The 22,118-nt window shown below is 49.0% G+C and overlaps 2 protein-coding genes across 2 annotated transcripts in view; one reads left to right on the top strand and one right to left on the bottom strand.

The window, feature by feature from the left end:
- The window catches only part of rps6ka5 (ribosomal protein S6 kinase A5), a 28,342-nt gene extending 14,946 nt beyond the window's left edge, over positions 1-13,396 (bottom strand). Inside the window, exons 1-14 of the mRNA XM_084683863.1 lie at positions 13,090-13,396; positions 10,578-10,649; positions 9,964-10,182; positions 9,390-9,505; positions 9,056-9,157; positions 8,550-8,633; positions 8,295-8,398; positions 7,678-7,828; positions 7,383-7,544; positions 4,431-4,556; positions 2,936-3,069; positions 2,681-2,774; positions 1,060-1,230; positions 507-698 (exon numbers count right to left, since the gene is read on the bottom strand). Coding sequence (XP_084539989.1) covers positions 507-698; positions 1,060-1,230; positions 2,681-2,774; positions 2,936-3,069; positions 4,431-4,556; positions 7,383-7,544; positions 7,678-7,828; positions 8,295-8,398; positions 8,550-8,633; positions 9,056-9,157; positions 9,390-9,505; positions 9,964-10,182; positions 10,578-10,649; positions 13,090-13,147 — 1,785 coding nt within the window. The 5' untranslated portion in view covers positions 13,148-13,396. The remainder of the gene's footprint in view (positions 1-506; positions 699-1,059; positions 1,231-2,680; positions 2,775-2,935; positions 3,070-4,430; positions 4,557-7,382; positions 7,545-7,677; positions 7,829-8,294; positions 8,399-8,549; positions 8,634-9,055; positions 9,158-9,389; positions 9,506-9,963; positions 10,183-10,577; positions 10,650-13,089) is intronic.
- A 490-nt stretch (positions 13,397-13,886) lies between these two features.
- hadhab (hydroxyacyl-CoA dehydrogenase trifunctional multienzyme complex subunit alpha b) lies at positions 13,887-21,792 on the top strand. The gene is made up of 20 exons (XM_084683875.1): positions 13,887-14,026; positions 14,741-14,782; positions 14,870-14,940; positions 15,022-15,155; positions 15,373-15,511; positions 15,637-15,756; positions 15,990-16,092; positions 16,219-16,341; positions 16,448-16,566; positions 16,725-16,781; positions 16,908-17,017; positions 17,271-17,405; positions 17,546-17,717; positions 17,885-17,971; positions 18,081-18,221; positions 18,786-18,854; positions 18,998-19,193; positions 19,388-19,502; positions 19,644-19,789; positions 21,202-21,792. Exons 1-20 carry the CDS (start codon positions 13,960-13,962, stop codon positions 21,345-21,347), a joined length of 2,292 nt encoding a protein of 763 aa, XP_084540001.1. The 5' UTR covers positions 13,887-13,959; the 3' UTR covers positions 21,348-21,792.
- Positions 21,793-22,118: the final 326 nt, after the last annotated feature.

Here is a 22,118-nt window from a genome sequence, read left to right as displayed (position 1 = left end):
CTGGTCTATAGTACTGTGAGTAGAGTCTGGTCTATAGTACTGTGAGTAGAGTATGGTAGAGTCTGGTCTATAGTACTGTGAGTAGAGTCTGGTAGAGTCTGGTCTATAGTACTGTGAGTAGAGTCTGGTCTATAGTACAGTGAGTAGAGTCTGGTAGAGTCTGGTCTATAGTACTGTGAGTAGATCCGGTCTCTGAGGAGCCGTAAGTAGAGACTGGGTTTTGTGGTAAATATTCTAATGTGTCAGCACGCCACAGGATGCTACAGGCCACTGCTCTGAACAGGAGATAAAGATAGGTGTCACACGACATAGATAGAAGACAACACATACACACACACAGGCACACACACACAAGTCGTAAATGTAAGATTGACAAAATCCAAGAGGCAGACTGTTCTCTGGATGTTGGCAAAACAGCAACTGCCTCCCTCCCTCCCTCCCACCCTACCTCCCTCCCTCCCTCCCACCCTCCCACCCTACCTCCCTCCCTCCCCTCCCCTCCTCACCAGGATGACCCCCAGGCTCCACAGGTCACAGGACTCGTCGTAGCCGTCGTCGTTGAGGATCTCGGGGGCGGCGTACTGCAGGGTGAAGCACGGCGTCTGCAGCAGCTGGTTGTCGGGCGGCTTGAGCCGCGCAAAGCCAAAGTCTATGATCTTGATCTCCGAGTTCTCCGTGTCGTCCGTGAACAGCAGGTTCTGCATAGGGGTCACAGACAGCCATCAGACCTGTTTCCTGCCCAACACAGGAGTCTGGGGCAATACTAAAAAACACCAAACTGGACAGATGGGATTTTTGTTGCGAGGTGTCAACCACAACTACAGACATTCGTTTCTACAGACACTGAAGTCCCACCCATCGTCATGTTAAATGGCTTATGAATCAATATATATATATATATATATTTTTTTTTTTACAAATTAAATACAGTCAAGTGTATGTGGGTGCCAACTAGGATTATGACCCAGGGGGCAGGGAGTGTGTCTTAGGTGTGTGACCCAGGGGTGTGGGACCAGGTGTCTGGGGGTCAGGGAGCGTGACCCAGGCAGGGCGCGGTACCTCTGGTTTGAGGTCCCTGTGCACCACGCCCACGTCGTGCATGTGGCTGACGGCCGACTGCAGCCTCCTCATGATGCGGCTGGCCTCTGTCTCGCTGAAGTGCTGCTTCCTGCGGATCCTCTCCAGCAGCTCCCCGCCTCCCAGCAGCTCCAGCACCAGGTAGGTGTGCAGCTGGACACACACGCACACACACACACACACACACACGCACACGCACACACGCATGCACACACGTACACATTCGCACAAACAACACGTGCACACAAACAAACGTATAGACACATAGACACAAAGACACACAACGTAGGAGTCCATATGCTGGAGCTAGATGAGGAGTTACAAGCACCAATCCATCTTGCTTCTGGGAGTACCTGTGCAAATGTTGTCCGCGGTGAAGCGCAGTAACACACAGCTTGATATGCTTCACAGAGCATCAGAAACATCCCCAAAATAACACTTGTGACAGGATTCAGAGATCAAACCCTCGCAGAACAAGGCAAACAAAGTGGGTAGGGAGTAATGTGTTTGTGCGTGTGCATCTGTGTGTGTGTTCATGCCATGCGTGAGTGTGTGCACGTGCGTGTGCCTGTCTGTGTGTGTGTGTGTTCATGCCATGTGTGAGTGTGTGTGTTTCTGCAGGGTAGGGTTTCTCATTAACGTCGCGGCAGGGGGAACAAAGGCGAGGCAGGGCGAGGCGGCGCTGCTTTGATCTGGGGCCGGGAGCCACGGTAACAAGCCCACAGCGCTCCTCTGCTCCGAGTACTGCTACTCAGCCTGAAGGGCCAGGGCTAATGAACCTCAGCAATATCAGCCATCTACACACACCCCTTCCATACAAACACACCTTCCATTCACACACACATATACATTCCATACACACACACACACACACACACACACACAAACCCCTTCCATCCATACACACACACACACCTACACACCCCTTCCATACACACACCCCTTCCATACACTCACACACACACACATACATTCCATACACACACACCCCTTCCATCCATACACACACACACCTACACACCCCTTCCATATACACACACACCCTCATGTATACAAGTCCTCTGTCATCTGCAACACACTCTCACACACACTTGCCATACACACATACTGACACACACGGTACACATGCGGCCGTCTTGTTTGTCTGATCAAGTGAAGAGCGATCTGAAGGACTTCAAACTGTGGTCTCTCCGTCCATGCAGCGGCTGTCAGTGTGGCACGTAACACTGTTGGCGCAACAGGGCGAGCAGGTCTACCTGCGCCACAGGAGAGGGGGGGAGATGTTTGGAGGAGGATATGGAGAGAGGGACACGTCCCACTGGACCTCTCACCTCCGTCCTCATCTACTCTGGTATACTTCTCTGACAATAAGGATGTGGTCTCCACAGATGAGGGAGGGGGGGAGGGGGGGGGCGACCCAGACAGAGAGAGAGAAACCCAGAGAGAGAGAGAGGCAGAGAGAGAGACCCAGACAGAGAGAGAGACCCAGACAGAGTGAGAGAAATCCAGAGAGAGAGAGAGGCAGAGAGAGAGAGACCCAGACAGAGAGAGAGACCCAGACAGAGAGAGAGACCCAGAGAGAGAGGCCCTCAGCTGGACCGACCTGGTCGTGGTAGATCTCGTGCAGCTTGACGATGTTGGGGTGTCCGTCACAGAGCTTCAGAGCTGCGATCTCCTTCTGCGTCTGGGCCTCCATCCTGAGGCAGACAAGAGAGACCAGTGTCAACTCGGAGTCCCACAAACGACAACTGCCCTTGGCTTCACCGAAAGACCAGCCCCTGATCCCCAACAGCGTGTGTGTGAGGGACACCATGTCAGGGTGTGTATGAGAGTATGTGTGTGTCAGAGTGTTCTTTACCGCTTGGAGACGATCTTCACAGCGTACTTCTGGCCGGTCTTCTTGTGAGTGCACCCCCTGCAGATGGAGAAGCTGCCTTCTCCCAGGGCACTCTCCTTCAGGTCCATCTCGTAGTTCATGTAGAAGGGAGAGTCCTGGAGGAGAGACCAGCCATCACGCCACACTCCTCACTGGAGAGACCAGCCACACCACCACACTCCTCACTGGAGATACCAGCCACCACACCACACTCCTCACTGGAGATACCAGCCACCACACCACACTCCTCACTGGAGAGACCAGCCACCACGCCACACTCCTCACTGGAGAGACCAGCCACCACACCACACTCCTCACTGGAGAGACCAGCCACCACACCACACTCCTCACTGGAGATACCAGCCACCACACCACACTCCTCACTGGAGAGACCAGCCACCACACCACACTCCTCACTGGAGAGACCAGCCACCACACCACACTCCTCACTGGAGAGACCAGCCACCACACCACACTCCTCACTGGAGAGACCAGCCACCACACCACACTCCTCACTGGAGAGACCAGCCACCACACCACACTCCTCACTGGAGATACCAGCCACCACACCACACTCCTCACTGGAGAGACCAGCCACCACACCACACTCCTCACTGGAGATACCAGCCACCACACCACACTCCTCACTGGAGAGACCAGCCACCACACCACACTCCTCACTGGAGAGACCAGCCACCACACCACACTCCTCACTGGAGAGACCAGCCACCACGCCACACTCCTCACTGGAGATACCAGCCACCACACCACACTCCTCACTGGAGAGACCAGCCACCACACCACACTCCTCACTGGAGATACCAGCCACCACACCACACTCCTCACTGGAGATACCAGCCACCACACCACACTCCTCACTGGAGAGACCAGCCACCACACCACACTCCTCACTGGAGAGACCAGCCACCACACCACACTCCTCACTGGAGAGACCAGCCACCACGCCACACTCCTCACTGGAGATACCAGCCACCACGCCACACTCCTCACTGGAGAGACCAGCCACCACACCACACTCCTCACTGGAGATACCAGCCACCACACCACACTCCTCACTGGAGAGACCAGCCACCACACCACACTCCTCACTGTAGATACCAGCCACCACACCACACTCCTCACTGGAGATACCAGCCACCACACCACACTCCTCACTTGAGAGACCAGCCACCACACCACACTCCTCACTGTAGAGACCAGTCAGCCGTCAACAGCACACATAAAAGCATCCAGAAGCTTAAAGGATACCGCTTAAAGCTACAGGATCATACTTCTCTACAACATTATACTTAGAAAGGTACAAGCATATCATAAATGTACAGAAGAGACAGAATGCGAACAGGCCAAGATGGCAAACCAAACCGTTACACAAGGACAAGAACCAGAGCTTGTAAAGTGTTTTCTAGAAGGCCCTTGGAGGTCAATGCAGGAGGTGTAGGACCTCTTGCCCCCTCACCTTCATCATGGCGCTGCGGGCGACAGCGGCCGAGCCGGGCCTGTCAGAACCCCCGCACATCTGAGCCGGCGCGTCCATCACCGCGTTCCTCTTGAACAGGATGGAGGGAGCCATGAAGGAGTAGCCCTGCTCACACACACACACACACATCATGAACACATTTCCAATTTGAGTAGGACCTTTATAATCACATTTGGTCTCCATGTGAGACCAGACCACCCGGGCCTGTTGTTAGAGGAACTGACAGCTGCTCCGTCCCTCAATGCCCCCCCCCGCCTTGCCTCCATCACTCCCTACCTGCCTCCATCACTCCCTACCTGCCTCCATCACTCCCTACCTGCCTCCATCACTCCCAACCTGCCTCCATCACTCCCTACCTGCCTCCATCACTCCCTACCTGCCTCCATCACTCCCAACCTGCCTCCATCACTCCCTACCTGCCTCCATCACTCCCCATCTGCCTCCTTTACTCCCTGCCCCCATCACCTCTCTGCCTCCATCACTCCCTACCTGCCTCCATCACCTCTCTGCCTCCTTTACTCCCTGCCCCCATCACCTCTCTGCCCCCATCACCTCTCTGCCTCCATCACCTCTCTGCCTCCATCACCTCCCTGCCTCCATCACCTCTCTGCCTCCATCCATCCCTGCCTCCATCACCTCTCTGCCTCCATCACCTCCCTGCCTCCATCACCTCTCTGCCTCCATCCATCCCTGCCTCCATCACCTCTCTGCCTCCATCACCTCTCTGCCTCCATCCATCCCTGCCTCCATCACCTCTCTGCCTCCATCACCTCTCTGCCTCCATCACTCCCTACCTGCCTCCATCACCTCTCTGCCTCCTTTACTCCCTGCCCCCATCACCTCTCTGCCCCCATCACCTCTCTGCCCCCATCACCTCTCTGCCTCCATCACCTCTCTGCCTCCATCACCTCCCTGCCTCCATCACCTCTCTGCCTCCATCCATCCCTGCCTCCATCACCTCTCTGCCTCCATCACCTCCCTGCCTCCATCACCTCTCTGCCTCCATCCATCCCTGCCTCCATCACCTCTCTGCCTCCATCACCTCTCTGCCTCCATCCATCCCTGCCTCCATCACCTCTCTGCCTCCATCACCTCTCTGCCTCCATCACTCCCTACCTGCCTCCATCACCTCTCTGCCTCCTTTACTCCCTGCCCCCATCACCTCTCTGCCTCCATCACCTCCCTGCCTCCATCACCTCTCTGCCTCCATCCATCCCTGCCTCCATCACCTCTCTGCCTCCATCACCTCCCTGCCTCCATCACCTCTCTGCCTCCATCCATCCCTGCCTCCATCACCTCTCTGCCTCCATCACCTCTCTGCCTCCATCCATCCCTGCCTCCATCACCTCTCTGCCTCCATCACCTCTCTGCCTCCATTCATCCCTGCCTCCATCACCTCTCTGCCTCCATCACCTCTCTGCCTCCATCACCTCTCTGCCCCCATCACCTCCCTGCCTCCATCACCTCTCTGCCTTCATCCATCCCTGCCTCCATCACCTCTCTGCCTCCATCCATCCCTGCCTCCATCACCTCTCTGCCTCCATCACCTCTCTGCCCCCATCACCTCTCTGCCTCCATCCATCCCTGCCTCCATCACCTCTCTGCCTCCATCACCTCCCTGCCTCCATCCATCCCTGCCTCCATCACCTCTCTGCCTCCATCCATCCCTGCCTCCATCACCTCTCTGCCTCCATCACCTCTCTGCCCCCATCACCTCTCTGCCTCCATCCATCCCTGCCTCCATCACCTCTCTGCCTCCATCACCTCCCTGCCTCCATCCCTCCCTCCCTGCTTGGACCCAGCTGTGGGAAGCCCTGTGGGATCCAGGACCCCATTCTCTCTCGCTCTCCCATTGAGACCCCCCACACACACACACACACACAGCTGCGTGGAGCGCGGCGACAGCCGTGGATGGACGGAAGGACGGATAGATGGATGAATGCATGAGAAGGGCCCTGAATTGCCAGGCTTCAATATTTGATTGCCATGCTGTGAAATTACGCCTCGGGACACTAATGCAATTTAATGTTGTTTTGTGTAGCATTGGGGGGGGGCAAGCACGCGGTTAAAAGTTGGGATGGCAGCCGCTATCTTGCCAATTGCTGGGCTGGAAAATGATAAAGCCTCCAAAATGTCAGTTGACGTGAAAGGCAGATGCGGGGAAAAGCCAAGTCTGAGATGGCAATCAAAGGTTTGAGGCGTAGCCGAAGCCGACATGGTGATTCTGTTCAACTGTAACCTTTTATTCCAGGAGAGAAGACCCTTAATGGATCTATTGATCCGCCAGGCTCAAGGACCCAGAAGGCAATCAGGGTTGAAATATCATGTAATACATCAGACAGCTATCAGCTGGCAGTCAGCTCTGGGCTCGCAGCCCCATCACACGCGCTCTTTCACATCAGTTATCTCCATCACAGCTCCATATGGCAATAATTACAGGGCCTCGGTAGAAAAAAAGAAGGAAATTAAAAAAGAGGAAAAAAATACTCTTTCGTCTATTTGAATACCATTGGAGACAGACAAGCTGGTGTTGACATAAAGCAACCTATTGAGGATTTTCCAAACTTCACTTGATGGGTTCAATACGTGACAGAGATCAAATATAGCCAAGCTGAGCACGAGAGCCCTGCTTCCACATATCAAAACAGTTGACGGGAGTGCTCTCCTTATTCCCCAGCCCCTAACGCTGAGGGGGGCCACACCCCCAACCCCCCCTCCCCTGACTTACCCTGCCAACATTTCCTCACCCCTCTCCCCAACTCCCCTCAAACCCTTGCCCATCCCCTTCTCCAACCCCCCCCCACCCCCAACTCCCCTCCAATTGTTACCCTCCCCCACCAACCAACACTCCCTCCACCTTCACCCCCTGCCCCCCCCTCCAACCTTAACCTGGCCCCCCCCCACCCCCTCCAACCCCCCCCCCCCCCTCACCTGGAAGATGCGGTCACAGTTCTGGGGCAGGGCTGCGGGGGAGTAGGTGGGGTCCATCTCTGTGAACTCCTCCGCAAAGTTACTGACGTCCAGCTCGTTCCGGATCACCGGCTTGAAGGGGGCGGGGACCCTCTTGGCCGCCAGGTCCTCCCAGTTCATCTTCTACAGGGGATTCGGACCGACACAAATCGCTTGTCAGTCAAACTCTCCCTTTCACTTGTCCAGGAAACACTCCTTCGGGATGGCCGAGCGAGGCCTACAGAGAGAGGCTGACGAGGGGAGAGAGGGAGGGCACCTGGTAAAAGGGGTGGTTCTTCACGTTCTCCGCTCCACAGGGGCCTGAGCCCAGCCTGTTCTTTGGGTCCTTGATGAGGAGGCGCTGGATGAGGTCTTTGGCCAGCGGGCCCATGTCTTTGGGGAACGGAGGGTCCTTCTTGGAGATCCTCCTGAGAGCGGGGGAGGGATCAAGGTTACATGGTGGGCGGCTGTGGCTCAGAGGGGAGAGCGGGTCATCCAGTAACCGCAGGCTTGGTGGTTTGGTCCCTGGCTTTTCCTCTTTAAGTGTTGAGCAAGGTTTGGTGTGTGTTTGTGTGTGCGAATGGGTGAATGAGATGGACAAATGTAAAGCACTTTGAGTACCGTTAAGGTAGAAAACATGCTTTATAAGGGAAGTCCGTTTGACTATTTATTGTATCCAGCTTTATTATATAGTCCTAACGTTTAGATAAGAGTTCGCATGGACAGATGGCGTTGGTAATTGAAGCAACGGTCCAAAACTCAACACTGAAATGAATCCCTAATCATTGAAATGCTCCCCGAAACAGTATCTGGCACCAGAGATGTTTTTTCTTAAGTGCAGCAGAGCTGCAAACAGCCTAGCTCTCTGTGTGGAGAACGTGAAAGCGTGCTTACTTGGCGATGTCTGTGTGGGAGTTCTCGTTTCCGTCGACAGTGAACGGCGATCCGCCCGTCATGAGCTCGTACATCAGCACGCCAAGGCTCCACCAATCCACCGCCTGGAAAACGTCACAGTTTTGAATGCCCCAATCGACATCCGGGACAGGTTATGATGTTGACTTGTACATTTTAGTATGGAATCCCAAACTATTTTTTCTGTCAGGCAAATAATGTTTGTTGGCAGTACCGCAGTGTTAAGCGTTAAGTTACCTTGTCATGACCAGACTCCCCCCCCTCCACTATCTCTGGGGCCATGTATTCAATGGTGCCACAGATAGAGTACGCTCTCTCCACCTGTGCGAAGCAACACACACACACACACACACAGAAACACACACAGAAACACACAGTGTTTACATCCCTAGGTGTAAAAAAAGCTTCTCAAAGTCGTTCACATCTGTCAGCACAGAACGAGGTATTTCGAAGAAGGTTGGAGATTAAACAGAGCAGTGTATGGGGCTGCATTCAGAAACGTTCCCAGCGTGGTTGTGGGTGGTCGTTGGCCCAGGATAAACACTCATCCATTAGCTGAAGAGCAAAACGCACGGTCGGTCTCACTTCTCATCCAAAAAAGAAACATACTTTCTTCACAGTTCAATACAAGTTTACTTAAGATGGTTTTCTTCACCGTCATTAAATAGAGGCATTCAAACACATGATCAACGATCGGGGTCGACGGTGACCTTCATCGACTTTGCAGGACAACACACACTCACGTCATCAAACTCTTTACTGAGGCCAAAATCTGTGAGTACAACGTGCCCGCTGGAATCCATCAAGATGTTCTCCAGCTTCAAGTCTCGATACACAATCCCCAGCTGCATCGTGGGACAAAAGAAAAAACAGCGAGGGTGAGTGAGGTCTGCCGAACACTAGTTGTCCCACTTGAGATGCCCGTCTTTTTTTGTTGCTCCCCACTGACTTATAATACTGCACAGGTAGGTCGAATAAAAGAGTGTTCAAAAGATGCTGTACGGTACATGAAAGCTAAATAGTAGGCTGCATGCTGAGGGTGATGGAGCGAAGCGCTGCCAGACAGGAGCAGCGTACCTTGTGTAAGTGCTCCAGCGCCAACACGATCTCTCCACTGTAAAGGGCCACTTCCTGCTCCTTGAAGCGAACCCTCTGAACCAAGTGTGTGAAAAGCTCCCCACCGTTCACATAATCTGCCGGGGGGGAAAATCCATATCTGCTGTCGGAAAATACAGATATACTCTGGCCTGGCTAGACATTCCTACTGTATATTTTAGAATCATACTTCCTGTTTTGTATTGTGGTGCCGCATTTTTTATTTATTTGGATAGGGATTGTCACATGATGTACACAAGACAATCATAAATAAATCATACAAAGAGGACCAGTGTACTTGATGTTTTAATGATACCTATATTATAAAATCCTCAATAGGTGGCTTTAAGTCAACACCAGCTTGTCTGTTGACTAAAGACTCTTTCATTCTTTTTAATTTATTAAAATCTTTAACCGAAGCCCTGTCATTAACGCCATATTATAGAGCAGTGATGGAGATAACTGATGAGAATAGTCCATTGAAACATGGACTAACCAACAACTAAACCTCCTTTCTCCCTTCAGCAAGACAAACAGAAACAGGAGCGCTTCTGACCCAGAATGAGATGCAGCTTGGTGTCTGTCTGGAAGGCGTAGTGCAGGGTGACCAGGAAGGGAGACTGCCGGATGTGCTCCAGCACCTGTCTCTCGGTGCGCGTGTGCTCTGCCGTCTTGGCCTTCTGTACGATGGTGGCCTTCTTCAGCACCTTCATGGCATACAGCGTCCCTGCATCGTGCCCGCTGACTTTGCGGACCAGGAACACCTTGCCGTAAGCTGACCGGGGGTGGGGGGGGGGAGAGAGAGAGAGAGAGAGAGAGAGGGAGGGAGGGAGGGGAGGGGAGGGGAGGGGAGGGGAGGGAGGGAGGGAGGGAGGGAGGGAGGGAGGGAGGGAGGGAGGGAGGGAGGGAGGGAGGGAGGGAGGGAGGGAGGGAGGGAGGGAGGGAGGGAGGGAGGGAGGGAGGGAGGGAGGGAGGGAGGGAGGGAGGGAGGGAGGGAGGGAGGGAGGGAGGGAGGGAGGGAGGGAGGGAGGGAGGGAGGGAGGGAGGGAGGGAGGGAGGGAGGGAGGGAGGGAGGGAGGAGGCCGGGCAGTACAGAGGGAATTTTTGTTGTGGGATTCGTGACAGACCAGACCCCCCGGAGCTGACCTGGAGTTGAGCGCGGTCACTCACCTCCTGTTCCCAGCACCTTCAGCAGCTCAAAGTTCTCAATGCCCACCCTCTCCACATGGCCTGTCAGATTGGCTGTGGGCACAGAGAAAAACACACATGGTTGGTAGGGACAGAGGTAGACAGAGGGCCAATAAAAAGAGGGGAAATAAAGGGAGAGATAAAGAGAGAGAGAGAGAGAGACCCAGACAGAGAGAGAGAAACCCAGAGAGAGAGAGAGAGAGGCAGAGAGAGAGAGACCCAGACAGAGAGAGACCCAGACAGAGAGAGAGACCCAGACAGAGAGAGAAACCCAGAGAGAGAGAGACCGAGACAGAGAGACCCAGACAGAGAGACCCAGACAGAGAGACCCAGACAGAGAGACCCAGACAGAGAGAGAAACCCAGAGAGAGAGAGACCCAGACAGAGAGAGACCCAGACAGAGAGACCCAGACAGAGAGAGAAACCCAGAGAGAGAGAGAGACCCAGACAGAGAGAGACCCAGACAGAGAGAGAAACCCAGAGAGAGAGAGAGACCCAGACAGAGAGAGAGACCCAGAGAGAGGGGAGCAGAAGAGGCAGAGAAACAGGAAAGAGGAACAGACAGAGCGAGCAGTTTTCGATCATGTGTCCATTTGGCTACAATGACGAGCCATTGACATACAAATAAATAAGTCCTGACACATGAATAACACATAGGGTAACCCACATCCAAAACAGAATGGCCATGTTGGGAACACAGCTGGGCCTTTTCTGAGTTTTGGCACTGGCAGTGCAACAGAGCTCGAGCCCTCGTCTGCTCTGCTCGTGTGCGGTCTGGCCCAGCTCACCGGCCATGCTGCTTCTTCTGACATGTGCCTTGTGGTGAACACATTCCTCCTGGCTCACACTCCAGCTAGAAAGCAACCAGGGTAGATGAGATCTCATCTCTCCGTCTACCTCTGACATTGCACAAGTGTAGGCCTAGATAGTACAAGAGGAGCTGCATGCAGCCCAGGCTTATCAAGACAGCATCTACTTAGTATCATTTCTATCTCCTCACGGAGATGAAGCTGCTGACACGGACTGGATTAGTGCGTGAGTGAAGCATGTGCAGGCAGCCATCTTTGAGGTCAGAGGTTTAAGTTACGTAACACCTCCTCAAGTACACAGTGAATTCAATGTTTATTAATAGATTTGACTGGGGTATTCAGACCACTGCCTCATGACTGGAGGTATCTCTATGTAAAAGAGGGTCGGCTGGGTGGTAGCATGGTAGCCTACAGCAGGAAATGACATGAATCGTCCTCTTTGTTAAAGTGGACACCATAAAAGCCTATTGTGTGATGTATACTCATTGTGGGCATCCCTGAAATCTTGAAAAGTGATAAACCGGGACTTTATATTCCTTGATGAAACAAGGTTTGATGATCAAGGAAGCCACTGATGAAAAAAGAGCATTTATTAGTATGTTGTCATTACAGTTGGCCGCTGACAACAAGGCACACTTAGTAGGTCACTGTCGGGACAGAAAACATTGCCTGTCAAGGAACAAGGTCAGGCCCACCCTTTCATGTACAGTAGAATAGAGGTGCCTCATATCCTGCCATGAACAGAAGCATATAGCAATATCCATCAATAATGGTCTTTGAACGGTCTGAGGACATACTGGCTGAGATGAAGCGTCAAAGCAAAGCATAAAAAAAGCATATTTGATTGGGACAGTATATAGTACACGTCTGACGCTGGGAATTCGTGATGTGCCCTGATGCTAAGATGCAGATGCCAAATTGGAGGGAAAGCAATCCAACTCAACTCCCCGGTACTACAATCTAGAATACATTTTGAGAGAGCAGAGTGCAATTGACTGCACTGTTAGAAAATGGCAGCTGCATTTAAAAAGGGAGTAGGCTACACACCCACTACTAAATGTCACCACTACAAAAGGGCCAAGTTATTAACACCACCGAAGAAAAATGACAAACGTTCTAGATAACCTTTGCTAACCGAACCGCCCAACTCTTGGCGTTGAATGTTAGCTGCGATGTGTCCCGCTCTTTCAAAACTTTGGAGAAGAGTAAGTGACCAGCCAAGTTACACGGCACGTCAATTATCTAACATGAAGAACATGAATAATAATGCATGGGTAAATTTAACCAGCAAATACAGCCATGCTAACAGATACACGTTTAACAGGTTCAATCAGTGTTATGTCGCAGCAGTGGCTGAGCTACTGACAGCTCATGGCTAAGCTAACGCTAAAGCTAGGCAACTTTATCACGTCTAGACTTATCTTTTTCTCTTTTGACTAGGCATGCCAGCTTTTGCAAACCCCAGCAAATAATTAATTCCTTAGACTCGTGCCAGCTAACTAGGTGGGTAACTAGGCAAGCTACAGCTCTGCAGCTAGCTGATGTGTTAGCTAGATCATGTGTGGTCAACTGAACAAGTGTACTGTACAGTACAGTACTCACATTTGTCGTTTTGTAAAAATGCAGAAAGTGGCTTGGCAGATTCAATATAGCTTACTGAACGTAGACACCCAACTTAAACTTACCGTTTTTCAGCTCGTGTTTCACAGTAAACAGGTCACCTTCTTTTGAAGATCCCTCCATCGAAAATGGAATAATATTCCACTTCCAAATTTATGAAGATACCTAGCAAGACTAGCTAGCTTTTTACCTTGGTAGCAAGTCTTCAAACGATGGCGTTTTACAGTATTACAGAGGCAGAATTGGGCCACCAGGCTATGTTGTCAAACTTGTAAACTAAATAGAAATACTGTCTCGGAACAAGCCAAGACAAAAATGTGTACACATGAAATCCATATTACAGCACAAGGTAGCTACTGCCACACCACCACTGTCCTCACAACCAAGCCCCCCAAGAGCTGTGATTGGGGTTGCTAGGGGACTTCTTAAATCTCATTGGACTATTTTGCTGTTTATTATAAATGGACACGCCTCCTTTGACATGGCCCACCTTCGTGTGATCTGACAGCTCAAACTGGAGTTGGATACTGCCAGATAATGTCTGATACTGCTTTCTTTGCGGGCCATGTGTGGTACCTCAACAAAAAAAGTAGACCTTATCCATTTCAAACTTTACCCCCACTTTTTAGGTTTCTATGATAAAGACCCAACAAGTTATCTGTTAGCATTTTGAATGCCATCAGTGTGCTGTTGCTAACATAATCCAAGAGTTATTGCATCCTTGACAAGCTTTTCGGGGTACCTGTCATGATCAGTATGTAGGAACTAGAGCTTTACTACTAAATTCAGATATTTGTTTAAGTTAAGCAGTCGATTTCTTAGCCTTGGCTGCCACCTTGTGTTCATGTTTTTTAATATAGAGGACCATGTGATGCGGAATCTGAATCTACTAGTGCCTTCCGGTTGTCAGATTGGTTTGTTCTTGACCTCCCAAGATGGCAAGTGTACGTGCTCTGGGTGCGTTATCTAGGATAACAGCAAGGAGATATGCTCTTCTCTCAGGTACAAATGGCATGTTCCTTGTCGTTCCAAGTTTAAGAAGTTTGTGATATAGCCAGATGATGTAAACGTATTATCGCTAATCATGTAGGACATCTGCTAGCTACGGTGGCATATTTGCCTGACAATGACAACTGGTTAGCTCATAATTAGCCTATTAATTCGTGCTTTTAGCTTTCTTAGCCTTTGCATAACTAGCCTAAACTTTGGAAGCTAATTTCTACCAATGTCCCAGCTCAACTCGAGCATGGTCTTCGAACCCACCTAGTTAGCCGGGTATCTCGCTGTTACTGTCTGTCTGTAGTTAGCCGGTTGTCCCATTCAGGGCTAGCTGCTATCTAGCATTAGCAGCTAACTTGGTGTGAGCTGTGCATTTCTTTACATTTTTATGTTACCTCTATCTACTACTGTTGCAGCTGTAAACTGTCACTTAGCCTAGAATACCCAAATGGCTTTGAACTGTTTAAATCCACGCAGTCATTGTCATCCATTTGTATGCCTCCAGACAATTGTAGGCGGGGAATCTAGGTGAGAGTTCACAGGGAGCGTATGGGTATTTTGAGGTCAATGCTTGACCATACAAATTGAAATTCCCATCAGCGTTGCGTAGAATAAACAAACATGATATTCCCAATAGAGAAAGGTGTTTATTCTATCCGTTGCCTTGTGAAGTGTTATGACTGTAATTGTACTTTTTTTTTTTTTTTTTTTGCCCAGGTTTCTCCCATCGTACCTTCTCAGTCGCACCAGTCATGTCAGGTAACGACATACCAATGAACAGATCAAATTGTTCTGAATGTGTAAGACTATTTCAATGAATGTACTATGTGCATCCTCTTTCATTAGCCAGAACCCATGTCAGTTATGAGATCAGAGAGGATGTGGCAATCATTCGAATGAATGACCCAAATTCCAAGGTAAGAGATCCTCATTTGTCATTTTCTTCTGTATATTGTAACGTTCATGCCAAAACCCTGAATGTGTAATGTTTCTCCTAGGTCAACACACTGTCCATCCAAATGCAAAATGAGATGACAGAAGTGATGAGTGAAGTATGGGCCAATGATGCTATTAAGAGTGCTGTCCTCATCTCCTCCAAGCCTGGCTGTTTCATTGCTGGCGCTGACATCAAGTAAACCAAAACCTCACTTTCATATTGATTGATTAAAGTAATGTAATCATTTAGCAGATGCTTTTATCCAAATATACTCTTGATCTGTATTCCAATGCCTTACTACTGAACTATATCCATATTGGTAAAAGTGGGTCCACTTGTGTGCCATTTTCTGAATGATCCATAAAGCTCACTGTGAAGTCAACTGTTTGACTGTGATGTCTGTCCATTGCAGTATGATCCAGGCATGTAACAGTGCAGAGGAGGTCACCAAACTTTCCCAGGCGGGACAGAAGATGTTTGAGAAGATTGAGAAATCCCCAAAGCCTGTGGTTGCTGCCATCAACGGCTCCTGTCTGGGTGGGGGCTTGGAGGTGAGCACAAGTCTGCGCAGAAGCTGTGACTCAACTCCATCATCATCAGCACTTGGGTTTTAAGGTTTCCACAAGTACAATTTCAGACTTTGTTTTATCATTCCTGATTTTATTTTTGGCTTCAGTTTGCCATCGCCTGCCAGTACAGAATTGCCACCAAGAGCAAGAAGACAGTCCTTGGCACCCCAGAGGTGATGCTGGGCCTCCTACCTGGAGCTGGTGGAACACAGAGACTCCCTAAAATGGTTGGTGTTTTGAAACCTCTGGAAATCAATTACAATGTGCAACAACTTACGAAATGGCATTTCACAGACACCTTTGTCTTTGTTTTGGGGAGAAACAGTATATTGCAACAGCTACAACGCAGCATGTCTCATAAATGCACGTTTCTGACCATCAGTAAAATGGTTTTTACCATTATACTTGATGTGTAATCAAATCCAGCTGATAAAGGCCTTGTACATGGTTATGTTCCTAGGTGGGTGTGCCAGGTGCCTTCGACATGATGTTGACTGGGAGAAACATCCGCGCTGATAAAGCCAAGAAGATGGGCCTCGTGCACCAACTTGTAGATCCACTTGGTACAGAAGTGTTCTTAATATCGACAAAGGATGTCTATGGGACTTATTCTCTCTCGTTTTTCTCTTTGCTACTTATTGATGGCTTGCTTCAATGATACTGTCTATGTTTGGCATCACATTGCTCAGGTCCCGGGTTGAAGAGTCCAGAGGACAGAACGATCGAGTACCTGGAGGAGATTGCTGTTGAATGTGCCAGGGGAATAGTCAACAAGAAAATTCCCCTCAGCAAAGAGAAAGGCTTAATGCAGAGTGGGTGACTGTAGAGAATGAGATATGCTACTATGGTCTCACGCTAAAGTTATACAAGAAAATGCCCTGTGTTGATGTGACCGTTCTCTCTCCTTACACCATTTAGAAGTCCAAGACTACGCCATGAGTTATGAGTTAGTTCGGAAACAAATCTATAACACTGTCCAGGGGAAAGTCATGAAGCAGAGCAAGGGACTGTATCCTGCCCCGTTGAAAATAATTGAGGTGAGAATGATTGTTGTAGTGCAATTGATGGTTTTGTATTTTGTTGGGTGGTTATTGTAGGGCTGCAGTCGTTTCTGCAAACAGCTACACAAGGAACTCCTTGTCTGGTTCCACAGTCATAGCTACCTACATCTAATGTTTTAAAATAACTATTTCAGTGTGTGAAGGCTGGATTGGAACATGGTCCAGATGCTGGGTATTTGGCTGAATCACAGGTGAGTGACAAACAGAAATGCATGTGATGAAACGGTATTGAAATGTCACCAGTTATTATTGTCACTGTGAAAAACGGTTCTTTGTTTTTGTCATGAACCCTAACCAATCATTTTCTGAAATTTAAGAACTTTGGCCAATTAGCAAGAACCTCAGAGTCAGGTGCTCTAGTTGGCCTCTACCATGGCCAAGTAGCATGTAAGAAGAACCGCTTCGGTGTCCCTCAGAATGAAGTGAAGTAAGTTTTAATTGTTTAGCGCAATGTTCTTTGGAAGCCACTCATAAGCATTCCGAAATCTCATTGCATGTACAGTGTTATCACAATTCCAAATCGAATGTAGTTTCTAGTCCATCTTAAACATTCCATTGCATGTACTGTATGATCAAAAGTCATTTTCTCATGTGGTTCCGAGTCCATTGTTAACTTGACCAAAGTATAGTAAGACCATAGAAGGTGTTGGCTGTAATCCGTGTTGGTGGTGCTCCTACAGGAGTCTGGCCATCCTGGGGGCAGGGCTGATGGGAGCGGGCATCGCCCAGGTGACTGTGGACAAGGGCATCAACACCATCCTGAAGGACACGACTGTGCAGGGCCTGGCCAGGGGAGAGCAGCAAGTCTACAAAGGGTGGGTTGTAGAGAATGAAGCATTAGGTCTTTTAGACTGGGAAGGGATTCAAACACAATTGTTTCGACCCCAATACTCTCCTGAACCATGACCTCACAGCTGATGCACTTCATTGAAATGGCCCCGTTTTTAATTTCCAGCCTAAATGACAAAGCCAGGAAGAAGAACATCACCACTTTTGAAAGAGATTCCATATTGTCCAACCTCAAAGGCCAGTTGGACTACAGCGGCTTTGAGAAGGCAGACATGGTGGTGGAGGCTGTGTTTGAGGACCTCAGCATCAAGCATAAGGTCCTGAAGGAGGTGGAGGCGGTACGTGAAAGCTCAGACATTTGGTGGCTATGATCTGACCACTGAAATACAGTTCCAATGGCCTACATCTGTTCCTTGATTAACTACTGTAATACTATATGCCCTACATGTCGCGCAGGATAAAAGCATCTGTTAAATTAATCCAATGTAATATTTTAAATTGACAGGTGGTCTCTCCTAACTGTATATTTGCCACCAACACCTCTGCTCTGCCCATCAAAGACATAGCAGCTGCTAGCAAGCGACCAGAAAAGGTATGTTTCCTAGAGCTAGCCTGAAGTTGAGCTGCCTGCCTACCTAGAGATTTAGACTGCCAGGATCGCTGGATCTCACTGACCGCGTGGTGTCACGTCCTCACTGCAGGTCATTGGGATGCACTACTTCTCTCCAGTGGACAAGATGCAGCTGCTGGAGATTATCACCACAGACCAAACCTCTAAAGACACGACGGCAGCGGCTGTGGCTGTGGGCCTGAAGCAGGGGAAGGTTATCATAGTTGTTGGGGTGAGGCTAAACACACAACATCCTGTTAGCGTGCTACTAGCCTCAAAAACTGCTATTAGAATTACAGAGGTGATTGGTCTGTCAAGGCTGTTGCTAATGACCCATTTAAAATGCGTGAAAACAAAGAAATACAGATGGTCCTTTTGGCATCGGCATGCCTCTGCCAGTAGCCTGGCATCGCCAGACCAATTCACAAATTTTAGTCTGGAGCCTCTCTGTTCCATTTTTGTTTTCCAAGGGGTGTTATCAACGTGCGCAGACCATAATGTCTGGATGCAACTGGACATAATTGGATAGACGCAATAAAACATCATCTTGGTTGTTTTGGAAACTGCCTCAATGGCGCTCCTCTGTATTGTCACTGTGTTAAACACGGCCCATATCAGATAAAAGGTCCTGTTTGGCCCGACCAGATTTTGGTTGGAGGGGGAATCAGTTTGAATGGGAGGGTGGCCAGGCCAGAGCAGAGAAACCATGATCTGGCAGAATGGTCTGGATCCCAGGCCTTGTTCACGATTGATGTGAATACTCTGGTCTGATTGGTGTTTCATCTGCTGTTCACAGGACGGGCCTGGTTTCTACACCACCAGGTGTCTGGCTCCTATGTTGGCGGAAGCCGTCAGAGTACTTCAGGTGAGTAGGATTTAGCCATGGACGAGATCCCTCTGGAGAGCTTTGTTGGTTGGACATCCTTCTCATGAGTTCTGGAAGTGACGCGCTCCCAGCAGCCTCTAACATGCTTGGTGACTGAATCAACCGACTGGGCTCCTCTGTAGGAGGGGGTGGACCCTAAGAAGCTGGACTCCCTCACCACGGGCTTCGGCTTCCCCGTGGGAGCCGCAACTCTGGCTGATGAAGTGGGCATTGATGTGGCCGCCCACGTGGCGGAGGACCTGGGCAAGGCCTTCGGCTCGCGCTTCGGGGGAGGAAATGTGGAGGTTCTGAAGACCATGGTGGAGAGGGGTTTCACAGGTAGGGGATCTTCTTAGCTGGGGAGTATGACTGAGGGGTGGGGGGGGGGGGGGTGATAGTCGTCATTTGATTCATAACTTTCAAAGTTGATAGAAATGCACCATTGAAGAGTGGAAGCAAAAACTTCAAAACGAGTGTCTTAAAGTACTTTCCTCCTCACCTTTTTATGATGGATTGTGTTTTGGCGTCTGTAGGGCGCAAGTCAGGAAAGGGCTGCTATGTCTACACTCCAGGCCTCAAACACAAGGACGTCAACCCTGATATTGAGGAGATTCTGGAGCAATTCAAAATGAAACCAAACCCTGCCGTGTAAGTTGACAACTGCCCCTGCCCCCCAACTTCAACTACAGTTAATCTTAAATATGGAAATGACTTTATAATGAATACATTCTGTACTTGAGCCAGTCGGACAAGCCTTTCACTTCATTGTCTTCTATATCTTATGTCCAGTTCTTCAGACTCGGACATCCAGTACCGGTTGGTGTCGCGGTTCGTCAACGAGGCAGTGATGTGCCTGCAGGAGGGCATCCTGAACAACCCTGTGGAGGGGGACATTGGAGCCGTGTTTGGTCTGGGCTTCCCCCCCTGCCTTGGAGGTAAGACCACTTCATTTAAAGTATTGGGCTATGTTAACTCTTTTTCCAATCTGCAGATTGATAATACAACCACACAACTCGATTAACTTTCCGTTAGTGAAAAGGCAGACTAAAACCCTTTCTTCAACAATAGTACGCTATCGCAGTCTGTCAATAAAGGCAACAGTGGCGGCTGCAGGGGAGCTCATTTTCAGCCTACATCATAAACATTCTCCATTTATTTATGTGGGAATTACATTAAACTGAAACAAGGAATGGGGTGTTCTAACGCATTTAAAATGTTAACACAATAGTCTATATTTGACCCTTAATTTTTTGACATTTTGGGGGAATCCGAGGATCCCTTGCAGTCTTAAAGAAATCGCCACTGAAAGGCTAATATTTAATTCAATTGTACTGTTTGGTCCGGATTTGAGCATTGGCGAAACTGAAGGTGCCAGAATAAATACAAAACACGCGTCAAAGTTGTCGTGTGTGAGTCTGACCAATCATAAAATAGCTGTGTCGTCACTTGAACCCGTGCAGTTGCTCTTGAGAAAATGCGCTTGGCTGCACATCCGGCAGTTGTCGTATCGATCTCACGGTACTTTGATGGCGACGTCACAGTGACCCGAGCCTCGGCGCCGTCTCAAGTCGGACAAAAAGCCTACCCAGAATGCACTGCTTCAAGTCAGCCAGCTGCAGCGGGTGCTGCATGAAGTCAAACACACCTAATGTCTGAACCCAGCAGAACGTGCAGAAAGTATGACAAAGTATATTTAAAGTTGAGCTTTTCTTGGACAGGGCCAGCCGATGTTCCAAAGCCACAATATGTGGTCTGTAAACAGGTTCTGGCTCACGATAGCATGAGACCCTGCAAACGCCGCAGGCATCTGGAGACCAAGACAATAGTATGGACCAAGCTCCAAAGTTTGGTGTTTAAGCCGCTAGAGTTTTTTAGTACAAAGGTAAAGGAATTAAAGACACAGAAGAAGGAAGTCGAAACATTCAGCATTACAAACTGCAAGGCAACTGAAGCATTATTATAATATGATTCATATCTCGTAGTATTAACCTACATACTAATTAATCATCAGCCATATTATAGATTTTTATTAAAATGAGATTGTATTAGGACTTCAAAATAAACTTTTTCAAACCCTTTATGGTTGCAACTATTTATTTTTAACAGTTTTCTTGTTGTTATTATTATTATTATCATTATTAATGAAATGAATATCATGTATAAAATGGGCGAGGCCCCGGTGACTTGATGTTCTCTGAAGGGAGGCTCACTGTCGTAGCCTACACTTTGAAAACCCAATAGGATCGTATTGTAACCACTATTTCCTGTGGAAAATATTTGTTTTGTAAACAATATTTTGGAGGGATTTGATGTGATATTGACCTTGTATTGTTTTGATACTTTTTAGGTCCTTTCCGGTTTGTGGACTCGTTTGGTGCCGACAAGCTTGTGGAGAAGATGAAGAGGTTTGAAGACGTTTATGGGAATCATTTCACACCGTGCCAGTTACTGCTTGATCATGCAAAGGACTCCAGCAAGAAATTTCACAAGTGACTTCAACCATGTGCCACAAAAATCTAATAGAATTCATGCAGTTTACCACTAGAATGTGCCTATAGCTGAAATTAAGAGATATGGCATATCCAAATACCTTTTTACAATTTGTCAAATGTTGGAATTCATGACCAGGAATTGGTTCTGGAGAGGTTTTTGTACTTTTGAGCACTATTAATTTGTTTTCCTGTCGACAATAATCTGAGTTTTTATTTGGCAGAGAAAAAAAACAGCAAGGCTGTTCATTTATTGCAAATGCTAATGCAATTTAGATGCATGTGAACAGTTCTTTCTTCAATTGGATTGTTAATATATGTTAGACTCTTGAATGTTTAATAAACTAAATGATTCCTCCAAAAATGTGTTTAAGATCGAACTCCATGGTTTGGGCAGTGATGTATGATTTATTTTTGAGACAGTGAAATAAATTATATTATTCAACCAACGATCTCAGCTTGTGTATTTGTAAGTGAAATATTAGGCTCGATTTTCGCACTGTACATTAATCCGACATAATGAGCGCACGGTGTCGATGTTTATCCATAATCCAATTCGTTCTATTGGTCACATGTCTTATTTCCATTGTCTGCGGCGACGGTGCAGGCAGGGTGTGTACCGGGGGACGTGGGCTGGGTCGGGATGACAGAGTTGTTTTCTCGCGGCGGCGCATCTCGCAGCATCCTTTGTATCATGCGTGCCGAAGGATGCTCGGTGTTTGGGTGAGTACCTCTCCGGTATTATCTGGATCTGAATTTTGTGGATATGGTGCGA

This window comes from Hypomesus nipponensis, chromosome 3 (genome assembly GCF_054491055.1).
Source record: "Hypomesus nipponensis isolate SF chromosome 3, ASM5449105v1, whole genome shotgun sequence".
NCBI classification, from domain to species: Eukaryota; Metazoa; Chordata; class Actinopteri; order Osmeriformes; family Osmeridae; genus Hypomesus; species Hypomesus nipponensis.
The sequence above is the reverse complement of the archived record's forward strand: the minus strand, read 5'-3'. Positions and strand labels throughout refer to the sequence as shown.